Below are 23,481 nucleotides of genomic sequence, written 5' to 3'. Positions count from 1 at the left end.
GCGAGCGCTGCAAACAAACCGACGGCTTGGGATAACTGACATCGATCATCCACCACACAGTTCCGATTTGACCTCATCCGATTTCTATCTGTTTGCGAAACTCAATACTTTCGAGGAGTTCACTTTGACAGTGATGATGCGGTGCAAGCAGAGGTGAGGTTGCGGCCCCATCGACGAAGGCAAACATTCCGCAGTGACGCTATCAAGAAACTGGTCTCTCGTTGTGAGAAATATGTTCATCGATAGGGTGACTAAGTTTAGAAATAAATATATAGACATGAAAATTAAGATGTAGAACGGTAATAAACGCCGTTTAAAATTTTTCGCATAAAAAATCGGAGGTATTACTTTTTGTCACGCCCATGTACGTAAGCATGCGTAGTTAGTCACAATCATCTAGAGTTGTCATTCCTGGTGCCATGTTACACTACATCGCAATAGTGCACACTGGAGGATCGCTGTAGTGTTTGCTGATTCCACAGCTTCTCCTGCTGATGGAGATAGCCTTCCTTTGGATTTTTTGTTATAAGAAAACAAGCAGGAGATAATTCAGGTTAAAAAGGGCAATGAGTATTTTAATTGGACACTTTTCTCTGTCTGTCGCGCTCTTGGTTGACAGCTGGCATTGTCATGAAGAACGATGCGATGTTCTGGACGAATTACGGCAAAAACTAAAAATTATGTTTACCATTCAACATTAGCTGTTCTTAGACAGTCTAGAGAACTGTTCACGATTTGCCCATTGTCACCAGAGAAACAAGTCATCGTTTCCAGAATGAGATTTTCACTCTGCAGCGCACGCTCCGCTGCAGAGTGAAAATCTCATTCTGGAAACATCCCCCAGGCTGTGGCTAAGCCATGTCTCCGCAATATCCTTTCTTTCAGGAGTGCTAGTTCTGCAAGGTTCGCAGGAGAGCTTCTGTAAAGCTTGGAAGGTAGGAGACGAGGTACTAGCAGAAGTAAAGTTGTGAGGACGGGGCGTGAGTCGTGCTTGGGTAGCTCAGTTGGTAGAGCACTTGCCAGCGAACGGCAAAGGTCCTGAGTTCGAGTCTCGGTCCGGCACACAGTTTTAATCTGCCAGGAAGTTTCAAGTCATCGTTTCCTTGGACGTTTGCGAACCAAACCACTGCGATTCGTTCCGGCTGTGATCGCCTAGTTGGAATCAGCGTGTAAAGTCACACATGGCGTGAGTTTAGCACTACTGACAGCGTTCCTGTTCAAGGAAACAGGCAGGCACGATCTACTTACCAGAAGTTTCGATGTTCTACACGAAGTCTAGTCTGGGTAAATTAATGCATTGAGGCTCACAGTTTCCTGTAATTTCATAGTGAATTTAGCTGACATAAATAAAAACTGATTTCGTACTTTAGGCAATTTGTTCCACATATATCAGAAATTCATGAACATTGCAACAAGAGCGCTAACATTGCGTAATATCAGCTCTTAAGAAGCATTTATGCAACACGTCCGTCTCCCAGTTTATCGCATCACCTGTGCTCTTGCTGACTTTCAGTGGTAAACTCAGAGCACTCGCATCAGAGTCGATACAGCTATTACATTTTAATCTTTTTTACGCTGGTCACTGGCCGAGCGGGGTACCCGCGCGGTCTCAGGCGGCTTGTCACGGTTCGCGCTGCTCCTCCACCCCCTCCCCCGTCGGCGGTTCGAAACGTCCCTCAGGCATGGCTATGTGTGTCGTTCTTAGCGTTAGTTAGTTAGGTTAGGTAGTGTGTAAGCTTAGGGACCGATGACCTCAGCAGTTTGGGTCCCATAAGACCTTACCACAGATTTCCAAATTTTACGCTGGTAACTAATAAATGTTCAGATTTATGTTAAATGAAATAAATTTTTGTAACTTTGATGTAACCTTTCTCCTTTTTGTAGTGATCAATAACTATAAAAATGTAATTTAGCGTTCCTGTTCTTAACAGTGCAATGATCCTGATGTCGACAGTTTTTGTGATTTTTTAAAACGAAACAGCACATTAATGTTGACTGATCTCTGAAATCGACTTTCCAGTTTAAGTGTTAATTTTTAATATTCCATTTGGATTATAGGATGTTAGTGTCACTAGTGAGAAATAAGTATGTTTCAGAGTTTCGATCTGAGACATAATCTGTGTTCACTACTGCGATTTCAACCCAACGCAACAGTTTCGACATGAATCACAGTCCATTATGTTTACTCTGTTCTCTAAGCTTTCTAATAATAGTGAATTATCAAAAGATAATGATTTATTATTATACGTAAATTATGTAGCTAAATGTTTCGTCAGTGATGTATCAGTTTGTATTCTTTAAAGTTTGGTTGGTTTTTCCGTCTTTCACACATGATGTGGTCATTATCGAACTAAATCAAGGGTTATCCACAGTTAAAGTGCTTTCCAATGCTATATTTTAATACTTACATGACTCAAAGTTGTTGTTGTTATTACTGTTCGTCAGGAATATATCTTTCCTTAATTAACTCACGTGGATATAAACAGAATATTATTATGTTATGTAAGTATAAACGTCAGACATAGTATCCTGATGTTTCTTTGCTAACTGGCATTACATTCAGATATTTGACGTGCAGACGTCTAGCTAAGTACCTAATACATGGGATATAGTATTGTGCTAGCCGATACAAGATCTAATTCATTTGTGTCCGTGCAGTGTAATATGTTAAACGGTTCATCTTGGAACCCCCAGTTTCCAGTTACCGTCTCCTGTTGAAATCCTGATAAAGGATTTTACATTTCCTCTCTTGAATTTTTTGAGCGTTGTCTTACGCAACTGAAACGAGTCTTGTTTGTGAGCTTGAAAAAAAAACTGTGCAGCACCCATAGGGACCAGGTATTTTTCACAGCTAAATGTTCATGCAAACTCGAATGTACTGCAGTCTTTGATATGACAAGAAACACATCTCTCTCACTGTAAGTAACATGACAGACTGTTTTAATCAATTTCCGGAGAGCATCAGCGATTTTTGGAACGACGAACGACAGCCAATTTCGATCGACCTCCAGGAAACTAATCGTACAACGGAAGCGCGACGACAAAATTATGTTAATCGATTCGAAAGCCAGCTCATTCAGAGTTAAACGAAGCGATTAAAGGCATTGTTATTGAGTTAGGGCTTTGTAAAAATCTTTAAAAAAACATCCAACGAAAGCCTCCAAGTGAAAAACTCATTTTTTCACAATGCTGTATCTTCAAACACTCGCCGTAAACGATAATTTCGTCAGTTTTTGAGCTGCCATTGTTTTAACGATAAAAAAAGTCGGGTCTCTCTGCTGTCGCGGCGGCTCAGCGAATCCGCCCAGGAGATTGGCCACACTCCGTAATAAAAAAAAACTGAGTACAGTTTTCGTCGATAGACTTTGAAAGATGTCATGAGATGTCCGAACAGAATCGATCTCCCCGACGGAGAAAGACAACGAAGAAACAGACAGAAAAAAGGTGACACAGTAAAGCGCATGCCTGAAAAAGAATCTAATCCCGGATTTTTCAGTCTTCGTTTTGACCTACCCTTCACCTCTCAGCGACGTAAGGAGTCATCAAAAACGACACACAATTCAGATTCCACGTCAAACTCTAGGTTCCCTTTCCCTGGTTGAATGACTTGGGGGTAGGTTAGGGACTTTCAAGTCGCTGGGATGGCGTCGAAATGAAAGACTTGCACTCGACCATTGATCCACAGGAAATTATCATCATCATTATTATTATTGCAGGTAAAAGACATATATTGAAACAACAATAACGTGGAAAGTCAGTACTGGTGTGTAGTAATGGTCGGTGATAACTTAACAGCCAAGCATAGTATGGAATGTGTCGATGCTGTATTCCATCGTATATATCATCTTATTTTACGTTTCTTCTGTATGTATACACACACTTTGTAAGCCACAATATTATGCATGGTAGAAGGTGCCTCACAGCATTGCTTTTCATTCCCTTTCCTGTTTCACTCGTAAAAAGAGCGAGGAAAAACACTTCCGTAACAGCCATAAATTCTTGTATTCCCTGTCCCTAAGCGAAAGGTACGTCGGTGACTGTAGTGTCGTTTCGCAAAGCGTTTTGCAAAATGACCGTCGTATTCCCTCAAACTCCCATCTGAGCTCACGAAGTATCACAGTAATATTCGTGTGTTCTAACCCACTGATAACAAATCTATCAGCACGCCCCTGAATTGCTTAGAGTCTTCCTTTAATCCGACGTGTTGAGGAAGGCACACACTGTAGCAGCACTCAGGAATAGATCCCATTAGTGTTCTAAACGCGATCTCCTTTACACGTGAACCACACTTCGCTAAAATTCTCCCAATAAACCGAAGACGAATGGTCGCCTTTCCTACAGACGACCTTAAGTGCTATTTCTATTTCACGTCGCTTTGCAGCAGTGCGCCTAGATTATTTAATCGTTGTGATTGTGCGAAGTATCGTACCACTGTACTATATTCGAACATTATAGGCTTTTTTTTTCCTCTCATGTGAATTAACATAAATTTTTCCATATTCAAAGCGAAAACCCAACCAATACAAATTCCATATGAAGATGGTACCTGTTCTTTCGGACATGTCCGAAAGAACAGATACCGTCTTCATATAGATAAGGCTTACCGGCCAATGATCTTCTTCAGTGCGGATGCACTCTCATTAGCCGAATTGTTACGGGAATCGGTAGGTTGACTGCCGCGAGTCATGAGTATAGTGGGCAGGGGCACTACAAATGTAGTGTGTGGACAGTAAGTTGGAAACGTGAGTCTCATGGCGAGCGTGCCAGAATCAGTCCCTGCAGTCGCAATATCCTCTGTGTCCTCGATGGCTCAGACCGATAGAGCGTCTGCCATGTAAGCAGGAAATCCCGGGTTTGAGTCCCGGTCGGGGCACACAATTTCTACTGTCCCCGTTGATATTTATCAACGCTTGCTAGCAGCTACAGGTCTGGATTTCATTGTAATTTCAATACAAATTCTGTCCAACCATCTCGTATCCCCCTACAGTCGCTGGAAGACGACACTTTCCCCATATAGTACCCATCAGATCGTTTATGTATATAAAAAGTAACAGCTATCCTGTAACATTGCTCTGGAACACTCCTGACGATTCCCTTGTTTCCGATGAATACTCGCCGTCCAGGGCAGCACACTGGATTCTCTCACTTAAGACATTAGAGTCACGTATCTGAGTACCTTATTTCCACATCGACTACAATTTTTTGAGGGACTGAATTGTGTTGAAGCTGGTGTACTGGATACATGTAGAATGGTTTACCAGGTTATGACCGAAACTCTAGAGCCAGGGCAGGTTGTCCTACTGTCGGTAGAAATAGTAGTTTAGAAGATGACTTTATGACGGTAGTGTTCCATGTTCAAGTGAAGAAAAAACGCTGGAGTTTCTGCATAGATTGGTCTAATGAGAATACTCTGTGGAGTTAGTAAGCCCAAGAAAGACGAAAGCAATGAGGAGTAGCAGCTATGAGGATAGCGATAAACATATAACTAAAATTTGAGACGAGGAAGTAGGCGAAGTGCAGGAATTTTGCTGCCCTGGAAGCAAAACAGTATCCCATAGACGAAAAAAGAACGACGTAAAAAGTAGAGTAACTCAAGCAAAGAAAGAATTCCTGGCCGAAATATATCAATTAGTATTGATTTGAGGAAACCATTTCTGACCAAGTGTGTGTTGTGGTAAATCATGCATAATGGGGAACCCGGGAAATAAGAGAAATGTGTTATAGATGGATATTGAAAATTAGATGGACAAGTACGATAAGGAATCAAGGGAGGTTTTCACAGAATCGGTGAGCAAAGTTATTATGGAAAAACTGACCTTGCATAGCATGTGACGGACGTGTAGAGCGGTTAAAATTGTAGCGACGGCAGAGATTGGAATATATACATCAAATACAGTTGAAATTAAGAAACTTAAACTGGTACGATGTAATAGATGTTGTGGGAAAAGCAAACCAAAGACTTTATTATTGACAGGACACTTACAACATGCAACAGGTCCAGTAAAGCCTACACTCTTCTGGAGAATCGCTGCGAGGTGTAGGATCGGCATAAGATAGGACGGAGACCATCGAAGAAATTCAAAGAAGGCAGCTCGTTTTGTATTATCGCGAAGTAGGTGAGAGAGTACCACAGATATGGTATGCGGATTGGGGTTGCAGTCGTTAAAACTAAGGCGTTTCTCGTTACGGCAGTATACACTACTGGCCATTAAAATTGCTACACCAAGAAATGCAGATGATAAACTGGTATTCATTGGACAAATATATTATACTAGAACTGACATGTGAGTACATTTTCACGAAATTTCGGTGCATAGATCCTGAGAAATCAGTACCCAGAACAACCACCTCTGGCCATAATAACGGCCTTGATACGCCTGGGCATTCAGTCAGAGATTGGATGGCGTGTACAGGTACAGCTGCCCATGCAGCTTCAACACGGTACCACAGTTCACCAAGAGTAGTGACTGCCGTATTGTGACGAGCCGGTTGCTCGGCCACCATTGACCAGACGTTTTCAATTGTTGAGAGGTCTCGAGAATGTGCTGGCCAGGGCAGCGGTCGAACATTTTCTGTATCCAGAAAGGCCCGTAAAGGACCTGCAACATGCGGTAGTGTATTATCCTGCTGAAAAGTAGGGTTTCGCAGGGATCGAATGTAGAGCCACGGGTCGTAACACATCTGAAATGTAACGTCCACTGTTCAAAGTGCCGTCAATGCGAACAAGAGGTAACAGAGACGTGTGACCAATGGCACCCCATATCATCACACCGGGTGATACGCCAGTATCGCGACGACGAATACACGCTTCCAATGTGCGTTCACCGCGATGTCGCCAAACACGGATGCGACCACCATGAAGCTGTAAACAGAACCTGGATTCATCCGAAAAAATGACGTTTTGCCATTCGTACACCCAGGTTCGTCGTTGAGTACACCATCGCAGGCGCTCCTGTCTGTGATTCAGCGTCAAGGGTAACCGCAGCCATGGTCACCGAGCTGATATTTCATGCAGCTGCAAACGACGTCGAACTCTTAGTGCAGATAGTTGTTGTCTTGCAAACGTCCCCATCTGTTGACTCAGAGATCGAGTCGTAGCTGCACAATCCGTTACAGCCATGCGGATAAGATGCCTGTCATCACGACTGCTAGTGATACGAGGCCATTGGGATCCAGCACGGCGTTCCGTATTACCCTCCTGAACCCACCGATTCCATATTCTGCTAACAGTCATTGGATCACGGCCATTCAGTCTGGAGCCGCGCGAACGCTATGGTCGCAGGTTCGAATCCTGCCTCGGGTATGGATGTGTGTGATGTCCTTAGGCTAGTTAGGTTAAGTCGTTCTAAGTTCTAGGGGACTGATGACCTCAGATGTTAAGTCCCATAGTGCTCAGAACTAATTGAACCAGTTGATCTCGACCAACGCGAGCAGCAATGTCGCGACACGATAAACCGCAATCGCGATAGGCCACAATCCGACGTTTATCCAAGTCGGAAACGTGATGGTACGCATTTATCCTTCTTACACGGGGCATCACAACAAATATTTTGTTGCCGCCAGCCTACATAGGGGGAAATGACCATCGTAATAAAATAAGAGTAATCAGAGGCGTCGCAGAAAGCTTCATGAGTTCATTTTTCCCACACGCTGTTCGAGAGTGGTAAGATATGGAAATAGCTTGAAGACCGATGCACCCTCTACCAGACTCTTAATTGTGAGTTGCCGAGTAATCATGTAGATGAATAAGTGAGGGCAGACGGTGTTAGTGGTGGTCTGAGATGAAGTAGTTGGCACAGGAGAGAAAGTCGTGGCGGGCTGCAAGAATCCAATCTGAATGATGACCAAAGAAAGATTTCATTGTTCAACGCCCGTTATCCTTGAAACAGAGTCGACACTGAAGTTCACAGATATGCAGATGGTGCAATTTTTTCCACAAGTTTATACAGGGCTCTCATAAATTCCCGCTACAAACTTGCAGGACTTGCAGGACTTGCAGGACTTGCAGGACTTGCAGGACTTGCAGGACTTGCAGGACTTGCAGGACTTGCAGGACTTGCAGGACTTGCAGGACTTGCAGGACTTGCAGGACTTGCAGGACTTGCAGGACTTGCAGGACTTGCAGGACTTGCAGGACTTGCAGGACTTGCAGGACTTGCAGGACTTGCAGGACTTGCAGGACTTGCAGGACTTGCAGGACTTGCAGGACTTGCAGGACTTGCAGGACTTGCAGGACTTGCAGGACTTGCAGGACTTGCAGGACTTGCAGGACTTGCAGGACTTGCAGGACTTGCAGGACTTGCAGGACTTGCAGGACTTGCAGGACTTGCAGGACTTGCAGGACTTGCAGGACTTGCAGGACTTGCAGGACTTGCAGGACTTGCAGGACTTGCAGGACTTGCAGGACTTGCAGGACTTGCAGGACTTGCAGGACTTGCAGGACTTGCAGGACTTGCAGGACTTGCAGGACTTGCAGGACTTGCAGGACTTGCAGGACTTGCAGGACTTGCAGGACTTGCAGGACTTGCAGGACTTGCAGGACTTGCAGGACTTGCAGGACTTGCAGGACTTGCAGGACTTGCAGGACTTGCAGGACTTGCAGGACTTGCAGGACTTGCAGGACTTGCAGGACTTGCAGGACTTGCAGGGGGTACTGAGTAGACAACATTTTGAATTGTAGTGCATGTATGGAAAGGTACAGTTGCTGTGCTACAGCCGTTTGAAAATGTTTGCTAGGCAGGTCTGCAGCAGGATGTCGTTTAACGTCTATCCTACCCCTCTGAAATCATTCGAGTGCCATTCACATGCCTGTGAGTATTAGAGCAACATGGCTGAGGACACGTTTGCAGAATATACCGACGTGATCTTTCTGAATGACGAATCTCACGGTAATGGAAGAGCTGCTCATTGCCTGTATAAAGATCGTTCCCCACAACGTCCGACTCGGCCGCATGCCCTTTCCGCCTCAATTACGCAACAGCATCGAGAAAGGGTTACCTTCACCACCAGCAAGGGTGATGGGGTGCTCCAAGGAGACGGCGCGCGCAGTAACTGGAAGAGGCGTTACTGCATCACGTTGAAGAGAATCCGTCAATGAGTACAAATGCAATGGATGTTGCTCCCAGCACCGACTGGTATGTTCTATAGAGGCAACAGCTACATTCATGCCACCCTCAAAGGCCTTTTCAAATGGTTGTAGCAAGGAAACGGTACGTTTCGGAATATACTCACTCACCTCTAAAAGACCTAGAAGTTTGTAACGGGAATTCCCGAACACCTTGTATAGCAGAGAGGTAAGTTTCAGTGGGCCATCTTGGTAGTGCACGTAACGCAGCACTAGGACGGCGTTCGCTGGCGACGGCAGCCGCCTCTGGAACGTTCGGCGACGCCTCCGCAAGTTTCGTGGGAACAGCTGCGTGTCCTCTGCGGCCAGGCCGCCTTTCTTGCGGGTGCGGGGGCGGAAAAACAGGCGCCACTCTGGCGGTCTGTGGCCAGCGGCGCGTGAAGACGGCCAGCCAGCTGCTCTGCCCTAGCTGGCGCCACCACCGCCTTCTCTCCTTTCCTACGCAGCACCTGCTACACAATCCTATACCACACGACATCTCTTAACTGCTCATTTGTGTATGAAATATATGCGCATTTGCAAATACGAACAACCATCAACTGTATAAGGAAATGACTACAATGAAAATATGTACCTGACCACATCTCGAACTCGGATATCCCACTTTATGCGAGTGGTCACCTTAACCGCTTCGGCTATCCGTGCACGACTCGCGCCAGCCTCAAATGGGTCTGACCACTATGGGACTTAAAATCTGAGGTCATCAGTCCCCTAGAACTTAGAACTATTTAAACCGAACAAAACTAAGGACATCACACATATCCATGCCCGAGGCAGGATACGAACCTGCGACTGTAGCAGTCGCGCGGTTCCAGACTGAAGCGCCTAGAACCGCTCGGCCACATCGGCCGGTACGCCAGACTCAACCTCCACAAATTTTGAATTACATTAATACCTTCAGCTGCCGACGGGCGTTGGTATATGTCATTGGGGACAGGTGAAAATGTGTGCGCCGACCGGGACTTGAACCCGGGATCTCCTGCTTTCATGGCAGACGCTCTATCCATCTGAGCCACCGACCCCAGGGGGCGGTGCGAGCGCAAGAAGGCACCGATAATGTCCGAAAGAACAATCACCATATCCATATAAGTACCGGGTGATCAAAAAGTATAAATTTGAAAACTTAACACATGCTAGGAATGACGTGGGGTTTTATTAGAACCAAAAAAACACCCCATATTGCTAGACGCGTGAAAGATCTGTTGCGCGCGCCGTTTGGTAATGGTCGTGTGCTCAGCCGCCACTTTCGTCATGCTTGGCGTCTCAGGTCCCCAGACCTGAAGTCGCAAGGTATCGTGATCGACCGACATCTCTAGGGATGCTGAAAGACAACTTCCGACGCCAATGCCTCACCATAGCTCCGGACATGCTTTACAGTACTGTTCACAACATTATTCCTCGACTACAGCTATTGTTGAGGAATGATGGTCGACATATTGAGCATTTCCTGTAAAGAACATCATCTTTGCTTTTTCTTAGTTTGTTATGCTAATTATTGCTGTTCTGATCAGATGAAGTGCCATGTGTAATACATTTTTGAACGTTTGTATTTTTTTTATTCTAATAAAACCTCATGAGTTATTCCAAGCATGTGTGTCAATTTGTACCTCTCTATCTACATTATTCCGTGATTTATTCAGTTTTCAAATTTATACTGACATTTTGATCACCCGGTATACAGTTCAATACCGGTCATGACCACCTCCTCCTGGGTGGATGCACACACATTCCCCAACTCTTACGGGACTTGATAAGAAAGTCTTCCACGAGTAATGAGTCTGTTGGGGTGGGACACTATGAATGTAATATGTGGACATACATGGTGAGGATGTGGGTCTCGCGGGAGGCGTGCGCGAGATAGTCCTTGCAGTCGCACTATCCTCTGTGCCCTCGGTGGCTCAGATGGATAGAGCGTCTGCCATGTAAGCAGGAGATCCCGTTTAGACTCTCGATCGGGGCACACATTTTCACCTGTCCCCGTTGATATGTATATCAACGCCCGTCAACAGCTGAAGGTACTAATATAATTCAAATTTCGTTCGAGACGGCTGCAGGTCATCCATGGTGTCTGTTCTTTCAGACATGTCCGAAAGAACTGACACCATATCCACGTATGTGTCAATCTCCACATGTCGTCTTTGCTGCCTCACAATCTGTACTTGTACACACCTTATATAATTCTAGTACAGGGGTGGACATTTTAATTGAAGGTCGCTGCGAGGCATCGGGGGATAAATACTATACAGCAGTGAATAAGTTATTGAGAATAATTATGCATGTTTGTCCCAAGGAACACTGCATCGTTCTTAATAGCGACAAAGGCACTGCAGTATCGTACATGTTTGTGTTCTTAAGATAGCAACGGAGGATTAAGCCTTGAAGTGCGTATAAAGGAGCTATCAAAATTGCACTTTGCCGACAATGTGGCCCAACAATGTTGTCCCGCAACATCTCAGCAACACCAAATGCAACCGCATGTAAGCCACAATGGCTTGCAATCATGCCCACTAACATTTGTGCCGATACAGTTCCGGCCAACGACTGTTTATACGAGCCACAGTGCGGTGTTAAATGCACGAAAGGCATATGGTGGCAGTGAGGGCAGTTCCCCTGCACTCGCATTTCACAAAAAAAAAGCTGCAAGCAAAACAAAAATCTGGCTTCTTATACACTGGTCAGCCACAACATTGACCACCTACCTTACGAGGGGCATTTGAAAAGTCCGTGCAAAAATAAAAACTACTTTACGTGTTTGGGGTAAACCGTTATTTTTCGACATAGTCTCCTTTTAAACTTACACATTTCGTCCAACACTGTTGTAATTAGTTGATCCCTTCCGAATAATAGGAATTGTCCAAGTCTGCAAAATAGTTATTAGTTGCTGCAGTCACCTCCTTGTTTGAATAAAATCTATATCCCGCCAGCCATTTCTTCAAATTGGAGAACAAATACTAGTCCGAGCGAGCCAAGTCTAGTGAATAGGGGGGGGGGGGGAGGGAAATGGACTCTTTGCGGTCTAATCGCCGGCGTTTTTCTTGCAGCTCGGTTTTCAAACGGTCCAATAACGATGAATAATATTCACCTGTAATCGCTTTACCCTTTTCCAGATAGTCGATGAGGGTTATCTCTTGCGAATCCCAAAAGACAGTGGCCATAACCTTTCCGGGCGGAGGCATGGTCTTCGCCTATTTTGGTGCAGATTCTCCCCTGGTAACCCGTTGTTTAGATTGGTGTTTGGTCTGTGGAGTGTAGTAATGTATTCATGTTTCATCCACAGCGACGAAACGACGCTTAAAGTCCTGCGGATTCTTCCTGAACAGTTGCAAACCATCCTTGCAACACTTCAAACGATTCCGTTTTTGGTCTAGCGTGAGCCATCGCGGAACCCATCTTGCGGATAGCTTTCTCATGTCCAAATGTTTATGCAAAATATTATGTAGTCGTTCATTCGAGATGCCCACAGCACTAGCAATCTCAGGCACCTTAACTCTTTTGTCATCCGTCACCATATCATTGATTTTATCAATACTTTCCTGGAGTCGTAACCTCCACAGAGCCACAGAGCGTCCAGAACGTTCAGCATCACTTGTGCACTTAAGGCTACTCCGAAAATTTTGACACCACCCATAAACTGTTCTAATCGAAGGTGAAGAGTCACCGCAATGTTTATCAAGCTTCTCTTTAGTCTCCTGAGGCGTTTTGTCTTTCATAAAGTAATGTTTAATGACCACACGAAATTCTTTTTCGCACATTTTTTGACAATCACTTGGCTTCCTTCATTCACACGAATGCCAAACGCAAACAAATAGACCAATATGGCTGAAACTTGGTGTGCGTTCTTTCCAATGATGCTACTATCTAAACATGACCTCGATACGCCCAAGTGGTGCCATTTCTCGGACTTTGCACGGACTTTTCAAACGCCACCCGTGTAGACGGTATGTCTACCTTTGGCACGGATAACAGTGGCGACGCGTCGTGGCATGGAAGCGGTTAGGCCATGATAGGTAGCTGGAGGGAGTTGGCACCACATCTGCACACACAAGTCACCTACCTCCAGTAAATTCCGGAGAGGGAAAGCAATGAGCACTGAAGCCTCGTTCAGACACGTTCCAGATGTGTCCGATCGGGTTCTGATCTGACGAGTTGGGGAGCCAGCACATCAGCTGGAACTCGCCACTGACTTCCTCGAACCATTCCATCACACTCTTGGCCTTGTGTCATGGCGCATTATCTTGCTGAAAAATAGCACTGCCGTCGGGAAACATGATCGTCATCAGGGGGTGTACATAGTCCGCAACCAATGTACAGTACTTCTTGGCCGTAATGGATCCACTGAACCCATCGATACCCACGTGAATGTTCCTTTATCGAGAAATCCTTTATTTTTCAAAAAGCGGATGTATCTAGAAAAAATTAATATCAATTAATTTTTTCAAACAAATATTTCTTTGCCTTGCGCATGTTATGCCTACACCAAATAGCAAGTAAGGGAACGTGAGTGTTAACGAGCAATGGAGCCCGATATTTAACGCCATTTTCGATATATCTCGAAAGGTAAGAAAGCAATTGATATAAAAAGCAATCGATAGATTTTTTACACCCTAAAACGTTCACATTTAACATTCATTCGTCGGAGCTATAGTTTCTTAATTCATTTAATATAAACTTTATTTTGTAAATTGGATTTTTTTGGCCATGTTCTCCCACTTAGAACGAGATTTATGGAATAAAAACGCTGTTTAGAATGTAATTTTCTATACGCTCAAATTTTTGGGTTTTGAGATGATAATTATTGCAAATTTAACACTAGGATGTCACAGAACGCTTGGACAATGTTGTGGTAAGGCCCGATCCTGCTCTTACCTAAGGCGAGCTATTTCCACAGGATGAGCGCTGTTTCCTAACGTCCTCCGAAAAAGAATCTTCTCAGACGGCTGGCACGAAGCAACACGTCCCACCAAGTTCTGTCAGCGTCAGCAGGAAATGGGCAATTGAGGTGTCTACATTTTGGTTTCGAGGCTGATTGGCGGAAGGTGCTGCATGTTAATATAATTTCAGTCGAGTGTGCGCCCTGGTAGATTAAAACTTTAAACCAGGTGGAAACTCGTAACTATAATCATCATCTTTCGCTGCTAAGTGGTCTGCCTATTAAGGCATCCAAGCACGATCCGCCCTTATAACTTGACTATCGAACTTGTGTGTCGTGTTTCCATCGCTCAGTCGGTAGAGCACTTGCCCGCGAAATACAGAGGCGCCAGATTCGAGTTTCGGTCGCGCACAGAGTTTTTATCTGCAGTTAGTTTCAGATCAAACCACACTGCACTGCAAAGAGAAAATTCAATCTAGAAAGATAAGAACGTTTATGCAGTCGTCCTATGTTTGGACTATCTGGTATGGGTCCAACACACTTGAGCAATATGGATGGATCCCACAACTATTTTCTAATTAATGCTCTTCGTAGATTGCTTACATTTTCCCAGTATTCTACTGATGCGCCGAAGCTTCCCACTTAGTCTTCGACTGATCCACAAATCGTTAAATCTAGCAATTTTTGTAAGTTCATTGATTCCTACTGTGACTGCTCAACGTTGCCGTTATAGGATGGTATGGTGTTGTCAAGTGCACTGATCATTTAGATAGCTGTGTCACGCACAAATTTTGCGGTTACTATTAATACTGTGTGACAAACTATTAATATACACCATTAAAAGCAATCGTCCATACTCACTTTTCTGCGTCACACCTAAATTTACTTTTTCATTTGTCGATGACTGTCCATCCAAGATGACGTTCCCTGTCCTCCCTATCAAAAAATGCACTGTCCAGTCACAAATTCCGTTTGGCCCCCTGATAGGACCATACTTTTCTTTTCGGGAGTCAAAAAATACTGCATCCACCCAATTTGCCTTGATCCAAGGCTTTCAGGGTGTCCTGTGAGAAAAATTCAGGTTGAGTTGCGAACGTATTGACTACGATCAAGATAATGATGTTGTAATGATTATGCTCACCATGTAACATACGTTGCGGGGAAATTTTACCACTGGGAAGTGCTCGAATTTGAACTGAAACAGCCGGATCTCCGGACAGCCTTGGCAGTGTTGGAGCGGCGGAGGTGATCGCCCAGCAAGAAGAGCGGCGGTTTGCAGAGAAGGCATCGGCAGCGATTGGTCTCGCTCCGCCGGGAGCCTCACGTCCAAGGGCGGGCCCAGCGCAGTGTTTCGCCAGACCGGCCGCTCAGTTCCAACGGGACGCTTTTTACGGCTATCAGCCAGCGCGACGTGGCCGGGGCAGCGTGCTATCGTCCAGAGAGCCTAGTCACTGTGCATGGCAGGGAGCTACTTAGTGTCATCGCCGCTTCCTTTCCTACATCATTCGCGAAAAATACGTTGGATATTGGGCCCATCTTATACAAAGGACAATTTTTTTATCATGATCATGATTTCATTGCCATTGTCATCATTGTCGTCGCCGTTTTCAAAATTGCCATCATCATCACCCATGAGGTCCCAGGTTCGATTCCTGGCTTGGTTGGGGATTTTCTCTGCCTGGGGACTGCATGCTTGTGTTATCATCATCGTTTGTGGCAGTGGCTAGAGTAGACTGTGAAAAACTAGACTGTGTAACAAGTGGGACTTTGTACACACGCCAATGACTCCGCAGTTGAGCGCCCCACAAACCAATCACGACGACGACCACGACCACCACCACCACAGTTGTCACCATTATCATCATCACCACCATCACCATCACCATCACCACCACCACCACCACCACCACGGTTGTCGCCACTGCCATCACAATTTGCACCCTTCTCATCACTGTCATCACAATTGTCACCATTATGGCCATCATTGCCACCATTCCTGTGTCAGTGCCACCATTCCTGTGTCATTGCCACCATTCCTGTGTCATTGCCACCATTCCTGTGTCATTGCCACCATTCCTGTGTCATTGCCACCATTCCTGTGTCAGTGCCACCATTCCTGTGTCAGTGCCACCATTCCTGTGTCAGTGCCACCATTATCGTCCCCATTATCTTTGCTAGAGTCCTGTCCACTCGCGTCTGTATGCACTGCCTGGCAGCAGCGCTGCAAATGCCGACAAACCATTCCCTGGGACATCTTCAGATGGGGGAGAGCAGACCACATATCACGAGCTATGCTTACATGAGGAGGCACGCACGTGAGGGCAGCTAACGTTACTACATGTACAATACCTTAATTACTCGCCATAACAAAACTACTGATATGTGAGTGCAGCCACAGTGAACATTGGAGTGCTCCGGAGCTCGCAGTGTTGAGTTGTGCGACGGTCCTGGAGGTGAGTAGTATTTGTGTTCGCTCTGGAGCGGGTGGGAGGGAGGAGGGGGTGATTTTGTTGTGCATTTCTGAAGCCAGAAGTCACTGATCCATCAGTATTGACCAAGTTATTTATTGCAGTACAGAAGAGTTAGAGTGGATGTGGGTGTGAAGTTCTGTTCATGCAAGCTTTGCTGTTTAGTAAGTGTAAACTCTTTCAGTAAACAGATGAAACTCGGAGCAAGGCTCGGAGCCAATCATTAGCATACTATGCTTCGCAGTCGTGGCACCACTCCCACTGCTGACGTTTGTATTGCGGTGTTAATGGCAGCCTATACGTGGGGCAGTGATTCCTTACTCCAGCTGCTGCCTGTCTCTGGGCAGTGGTGTGAGATGAGACAATGTTGCAGAGAGTCTGTTACTCCTTTTCCGAGGGTAGGTGCAGAATGTGAAGGCGTTACAATGCGCATGGCGCACAATATAGCGATCTTCCCTAGTGGTGGTCAGACGACGGTTATGCCAATTCTCAGGTGCCCATGCAGTCCAAAGCATCGCCCCACTGTCACACCCAAATGCCTCAAAAATCGGGATTTTGCATGACTCGTGCAGTCGGTCAGATGGAGATCCACCCTGACGCCCCTTCAAACTCTGTCGGGTGCTGATGAGTCTGTCTCACACGCGTATGCGGCATATCTGTCGCCTTCGCATTTGTCTCTCAACATCTGACGCCACTGACGTCCCATGCATACCATATCTAGCATAGTAACAATGCTAAACACGAGCAGTGCTTGTGCACGCTGCTCGCCGTCCCACCTGTCAGAGAGATTTGCAACTCTAATCATTTACATACCCATCGAACATTATTGCATGTTATCTACATCTTTGTCCGCACCATCACCCTCAAAGCAGTCTTCTTGAGAGCGAATACACCGATCCTAACATACACCATCTTGATAAGGCATAAAAAAACAGCGTCTCGTTACGAGAACGTATCATAAAACTGAGAGATAAACACAGCTCTCCTGACTAATTTTACTGGTATGTAACGGATTAGATTCAAATTTTTGAATCTAAAACGTGATTACTGAACATGTTAGCTTTCACTACTTAGATCGTCTTCAGGCAGATTATATAAGTTCCCTGCTGACTTCCAGACAGCATTTGTTCTGATCGTCTTGAAGCATTCGTGGTAGAAACTTCGCCGCAATCCTCTTTATGTTACGTTCTCTTGTGCCTCATCTTATTCTCAAAGATATGCAGAGGTCTTGTATGGTCTGTCAACGAGCTTCCAGAATCATACCCTTAATTTTCTGAACATTTCATGCTGTGATACCTGTTGACGATCGACCGGAATGGCATTCATCATAAACCTGTGCCCGGCCATTTTTGGAAACGCTTACACCAGTCTGTGTCGTGCAAAACTGTCGTCACCAAAAGCTCGCCACGAGTACTAAAATCAGATTGCAGTTGTAACAGTAGAAGTATGTGAAAGGGAAACACAGATTGACAAGGGAAGCACAGATTGACAAGGAAATCAGACAGTGATGTAGTATGTCCCGAAAATTACTCAGTCTGTATATTCAATTAATGGTAAAGGAAACCAAGGAAACTTTTGTGGCAGAATTTGACATAGGAAGGGCTCGGCTGATAAGACATTTCCTGAAGCATCAAGGTATCGTCTATTTCGTAATGAAGGGAAAGGGGGGGTAAATATTACAGAGGGAAATCTTGGCACGAACGAAGTAAGTAGGTTCAAATGGATGTAGGTGACAGTGTGAGAAAAGGTTTGTACGGGATGGACTAGCGTGGAGGGCTGTATCAAACCAGTCTTCAGACTGAAGACCATAACAACAACAACAAAAACTGTATGCAGCCATTGCTCTTTCCAGTTGGACAAAGCAAAACGGCAACTTACGGAAGCACAGCAGTTGAAACTGCTGTTGTTGTTGTTCTTGTTGTTCTTGTGGTCTTCAGTCCTGAGACTGGTTTGATGCAGCTCTCCATGCTACTCTATCCTGTGCAAGCTTCTTCATCTCCCAGTACTTACTGCAACCTACATCCTTCTGAATCTTAGTTTATTCATCTCTTGGTCTCCCTCTACGATTTTTACCCTCCACGCTGCCCTCCAATGTTAAATTTGTGATCCCTTGATGGCTCAGAACATGTCCTACCAACCGGTCCCTCCTTCTTGTCAAGTTGCGCCACAAACTCCTCCCTAATTCTATTCAATACCTCCTCATTAGTTATGTGATCTACACATGTAATGTTCAGCATTCTATGCTCACAGAAAACTAAACGAAGTGCTCATCTCACAGGTCCATCTGTGGAGACACGACTAGCATCCCATGTTGGGCACAGACGAGAAGGTTTTTCCCATGGGCTACGACCAGAAACACTCAGTGTTTTCGTGTGGTTTCATGTGACATCAAAGTCTTTTCTTCTTGAAGAATGGGAAAAGAATGGACCAGTGACCACATCGAAGAAGTTATACAAATGAACTTCAAAAGGAATTTTTTGTAAAAATTGACCCATCAACACTACACAAACAGGAAAGTAAGAAATAGGGCGTACATAAAGATGGCTGAAATTTTTCTGGAAGATACTGCAACCGAATCGCCACATGCTAAAAGGGTCTCATTGAGGAAAACCCAAAATAGAGTGAACCACATTGATGTGTTGCTGAAGGGTAGGTGCATCTGTGAATGCTAGAAGGTAGTCGATCAGATGCTTGGTTATAGTAAGAAAGATGCTACACAAAGCATGTCTTTTGCTATGAGGACCTCAGCCAAAGACTGAATATCTCCTAGCACGGCAAGGGAGCCCTTCCAGCAAAAACTAGAGGAGCTATCCGACAACACATCGAAAGATTTCCACTAAAAGAAAGCCATTATACGGACAAGGATATAAATGTTTAGATGCCAGACTTAACATTCTGTTGTTGTTGTGCTCTTCAGGCCAGAGACTGGTCTGATGCATTTCTCCATGCTACGCTATCAAAATGGTTCAAATGGCTCTGATCACTATGCGACTTATGAGATCATCAGTCGCCTAGAACTTAAAACTAATTAAACCTAACTAACCTAAGGACATCACACACATCCATGCCCGAGGCAGGATTCGAACCTGCGACCGTAGCGGTCGGTCGGCTCCAGACTGTAGCGCCTGCTACTCTATCCTGTGCAAGCTTCTTCATCTCCCAGTACCTACTGCAACCTACATCCTTCTGAACCCGCGTAGCGTATTCATCTCTTGGTCTCCCTCTACGATTTTTACCCTCCACGCTGCCCTCCAGTGCTAAATTTGTGAGCCCTTGATGCCTCAGAACATGTCCTACCAACCGGTCCCTTCCTCTTGTCAAGTTGTGCCACAAACTCTTCTTCTCCCCAGTTCTATTCAATAGCTCCTCAGTAGTTATGTGATCTACCCATCTAATCTTCAGCATTCTTCTGTAGCACCACATTTCGAGGGCTTCTATTCTCTTCTTGTCTAAACTATTTATTGTCCACGTTTCACTTCCATACAAGGCTACACTCCATACAAATACTTTCAGAAACGACTTCCTGATACTTAAATCTATACTCGACGTTAACAAATTTATCTTCTTCAGAAATTCTTTCCTTGGTATTGCCAGTCTACATTTTATATCCTCACTACTTCGACCACCATCAGTTATTTTGCTCCCCAAATAGCAAAACTCGTTTACTACTAATGACATATAAATCGTTTAAGGAGAAACATCCCCAAATGAAAGCCACCTTATGCATCAGTTTTCAAGGAAAATTCCAGTTTGCATTTCGGACGCACTCAAATAGACTTCTGCCGCACATATAAAGAGCTGAAGGCGACAATTAGAAGCTAGTTTTGACTACATGTAAAATGTCCCTATTCCACAGATTCTTGTCCAGGATACATTGGACATTTGAGAGTCAATATAATTTGAATTCAAGACATTTAAAAAATGCACTTTGCTCTATAAGTAAATTGAATGGGGATCACTGCTGTCGGCCGCAGGGGGACATTAAGCGGAATCAGTGGCGATGTGAGAAAATGTGTACCGGACCGGGATTCGAACACGGGATCTTTTTTTCCTGATCTCATTTGGTTCGCACTTGTTCGTTGCACTTGTTCGTTGCACTTGTTCGTTGCACTTGTTCGAGGCGGCTGTTCCACGACAGTTGTTCCAGTTCGTCGTTGATCCGCTCACTCAGTTTGTTTGTTTCTTTGTTTTTTATTATTACAGAGGGCAGCTAACCCTCTGACCGAACACGCTAAGCTACCATGCCGGCACACCATCCGGGGCACAGCGTTAGCCCAACTGCACGGAGTATCTCGGTAAGCGTCACGGCCGACCCACACTACCACCGAGAGCCAGTATCCGCAGTCCCGCAGCTTCTCTATAAGTTTCTGCAAAGCGTTCCTCCATCAGTCACTGAATTACATTTGTATTCCGAGAACGAAGGAGGACAGAGCACAAATTATGTTGTATCGAGGCTGTTACTGGCACTGAGTGACTGTAACCGCTTTGAGAAAACTGAAAACTATCTGCCTGCCAGGGGACGTTCGCTTTTCCCTTGTGACAGGGATTTCAGCATACTCAAAAGAGAACTCAGAATGTATAACAGGCTCTACACGAACTAACAAAACCCACAAGAAATTCCAGGAAAGACCAAAAAATTTTTTGCGACAGAAACTGATGTCAAGTATATACTGTATTTCGAGACTTGGCGGCCGAAGCTTCACAAGAAGCCTTGTGTTTCAGTCGAAACTTGCCGTAAAAGTGTTTCAACAGAAAATTCACTTTGTTGTCAAAATATGGCACATTTTACACACAAATAGTACACCTTTATAACACATTCTTAATTATTGGTTATTATTATAGCCACTGTTAAACACAGTTATTAAGAGAAAAAAACAGCAACTACTATAGGATATCCGAAAACGTGATAAAAGGATCTCAATCATCGAACGTTTTTATGTGCACAGCTTTTATTTTTTCACGTTGTGAAACGGACCCTGATACTCGCCCCAGAAATCCGCTCGTGCGTGATCAGCTCTCTTTGATCGTCTGCAGGAACTACTTAACACCTTGCCGTCCGGCGACACCATAGTGGTGTCGTGTGCATAGTATCGCGCAGTGGCTGGCGACAGCACTTTAGTATCTTTTGCATTCTGTTGGTGTTTCGTTTAGGTAACAATAAGTTACACACATCAACAAGTTTCTTGTTTTATAAGTACTTGTGCACCTTCATCATGGCAGACGAAAGAGACGATACGATTATTTACGATGAACGCACGGACGTCTTGTCTGATGTTCCGGACGACTTGGCCGATTGGGAAGAAGGCACTGGATATCAAAAAAATGAAAGTGAAGCAGAATCTTCGGAAGGTAGTGAAATAAGTCCAAGAATAATTCGGCGAAGCTACGCTTGCCATCTGATTCGGCTGAATCAGACGAAGAAGACAGTGCACAGTGGTCAGACTTTGATTTACCGAGGATGAATTTGAAGGACCCCCGGGTACAAACATATTTCCCAAAGATACACATAGCGTCGAGGATATCTTGCAGTTATATATTGGGAACGATCTATTTGAATATATTAGCAACGAAACCAACAAGTACACTGTCAAAATTGCAACAGAAGGAAACTGGATAAAAAGGAATGCCAAATTTGTCGACGTTACGGGACCCGAACTTAGAGAATGGTTTGGGTTTGCTATGCTTATGGGAATTGTAAAAAAAGCAAGGATCGATGATTATTGGTCAACGAATCCGTTGATAGACACACCGATATTTCGCAAAACGATGTCCTGCACCCGATTCAGACAAATATCATTTTTACATTTTTCCGACAGCAACAATAAACCGAATACTGCCGACCCTTTTGTCAAAGTGCAATTCATAATTGATTATTTTTCCAAAAAGTTTAAAGAAATGTTTAATCTAAGTCACTAGAGTAATCTAATTTTCTTATTTAAACTATTGTCATGATGTAACTCTGATGTGTGAAATGCTGCATGTGTGGAACACTGGTCCGATGTAAGAGAAGGCCTGATGGCCCTAATCTGATCAGGTTAAATAAATAAATAAATAAGTGAAAACATCTCAATTGCTGAAGGAATGATACCGTGGCATGGACGGTTAAATTTTGAAGTTTACAGTCTGTCAAAAATTACGAAGTACGGCATACTCCTTCGGATGCTGTGTGATTCGAGTACGGGATACATTTCCTCATTCAAGATATATTCCGGCGCTGGAGAGGCTTTAGCAAAAACAGTGACGGAACTAGTGGCACCTTCTGATGGAAAGTGGTATCATCTCCGCATGGGTGATTATTATAACAGTGTAGAGCTTGCAGAGAAGTTACTTGAAAATAAAATACGAGTTTGTGGAACGATACGGCAAAATAGAGGATTTCCGGATAATTAAAGCGCGCAAAAGTCAATGTGTTTGAAGCTTGACATCAACGGAAAGGTGACAAGCGGCAGGCGACAAGCCAAGTAATCCGAATTAGCACTGCTGGCGCCAAGCGATTAAATTTGTACGAGACGTCCGGACGGCAAAGTGTTAATATGGTCCGCTACCGGTTACATTTCAGCAACCAGCATCCCTGTTACGACGAACCGGAGCTGTATTCCGTGACAGGGTTAGAGTAGCGCTCTGCTACTAGGCCATCACAGTGTTGGGCATAGTTTCAAGTTTCGTCACAGACGTAACTGGGGTCGCAAGCTGAACCAGTAGCAGCTCCGTGGCGAAACGTTACCGGAAACCGCAAGCGGCGCACACTTTAAAATCACGTCTGCTAGCGCCGGCGAGGTCACCCCAAACCACAACACAGCCGCTTTTAGGCGGTAGCGAGCTCTGCAGCTGGGACAATGTTCTGTCTAAACTGTGTCAAGGTCCCTCCCTGTCCGTCAGACGGTCGTGAGCACGTCTGGAACACAGTCTGTTACATCAGCCGACTCGCATTCCTACTTCTGACGTTTCTTCCGGCTAACCTGGAAGATCAGTGACCCCAGGCCCAATTCTTTAATGAATCGAACTCCCATCCGTGAAAC

The 23,481-nt window shown here is 44.8% G+C and overlaps 2 protein-coding genes and 1 non-coding gene across 3 annotated transcripts in view; 1 reads left to right on the top strand and 2 right to left on the bottom strand.

Annotated features, from left to right (window-relative positions):
* Positions 1-23,481, top strand: part of LOC124717214 (organic solute transporter alpha-like protein) — a 289,275-nt gene that overhangs the window by 43,739 nt on the left and 222,055 nt on the right. The window lies entirely within an intron of this gene.
* The window catches only part of LOC124716834 (heterogeneous nuclear ribonucleoprotein A1-like), a 50,649-nt gene continuing 36,504 nt past the window's right edge, over positions 9,337-23,481 (bottom strand). Inside the window, exons 2-3 of the mRNA XM_047243388.1 lie at positions 15,805-15,990; positions 9,337-9,562 (exon numbers count right to left, since the gene is read on the bottom strand). Coding sequence (XP_047099344.1) covers positions 9,337-9,562; positions 15,805-15,990 — 412 coding nt within the window. The remainder of the gene's footprint in view (positions 9,563-15,804; positions 15,991-23,481) is intronic.
* On the bottom strand, positions 10,073-10,146 carry Trnas-uga. The gene has a single exon. It is a non-coding gene; the product is annotated as a tRNA-Ser (tRNA).

This window comes from Schistocerca piceifrons, chromosome 9 (genome assembly GCF_021461385.2).
Source record: "Schistocerca piceifrons isolate TAMUIC-IGC-003096 chromosome 9, iqSchPice1.1, whole genome shotgun sequence".
Taxonomy (NCBI): domain Eukaryota; kingdom Metazoa; phylum Arthropoda; class Insecta; order Orthoptera; family Acrididae; genus Schistocerca; species Schistocerca piceifrons.
The sequence above is the reverse complement of the archived record's forward strand: the minus strand, read 5'-3'. Positions and strand labels throughout refer to the sequence as shown.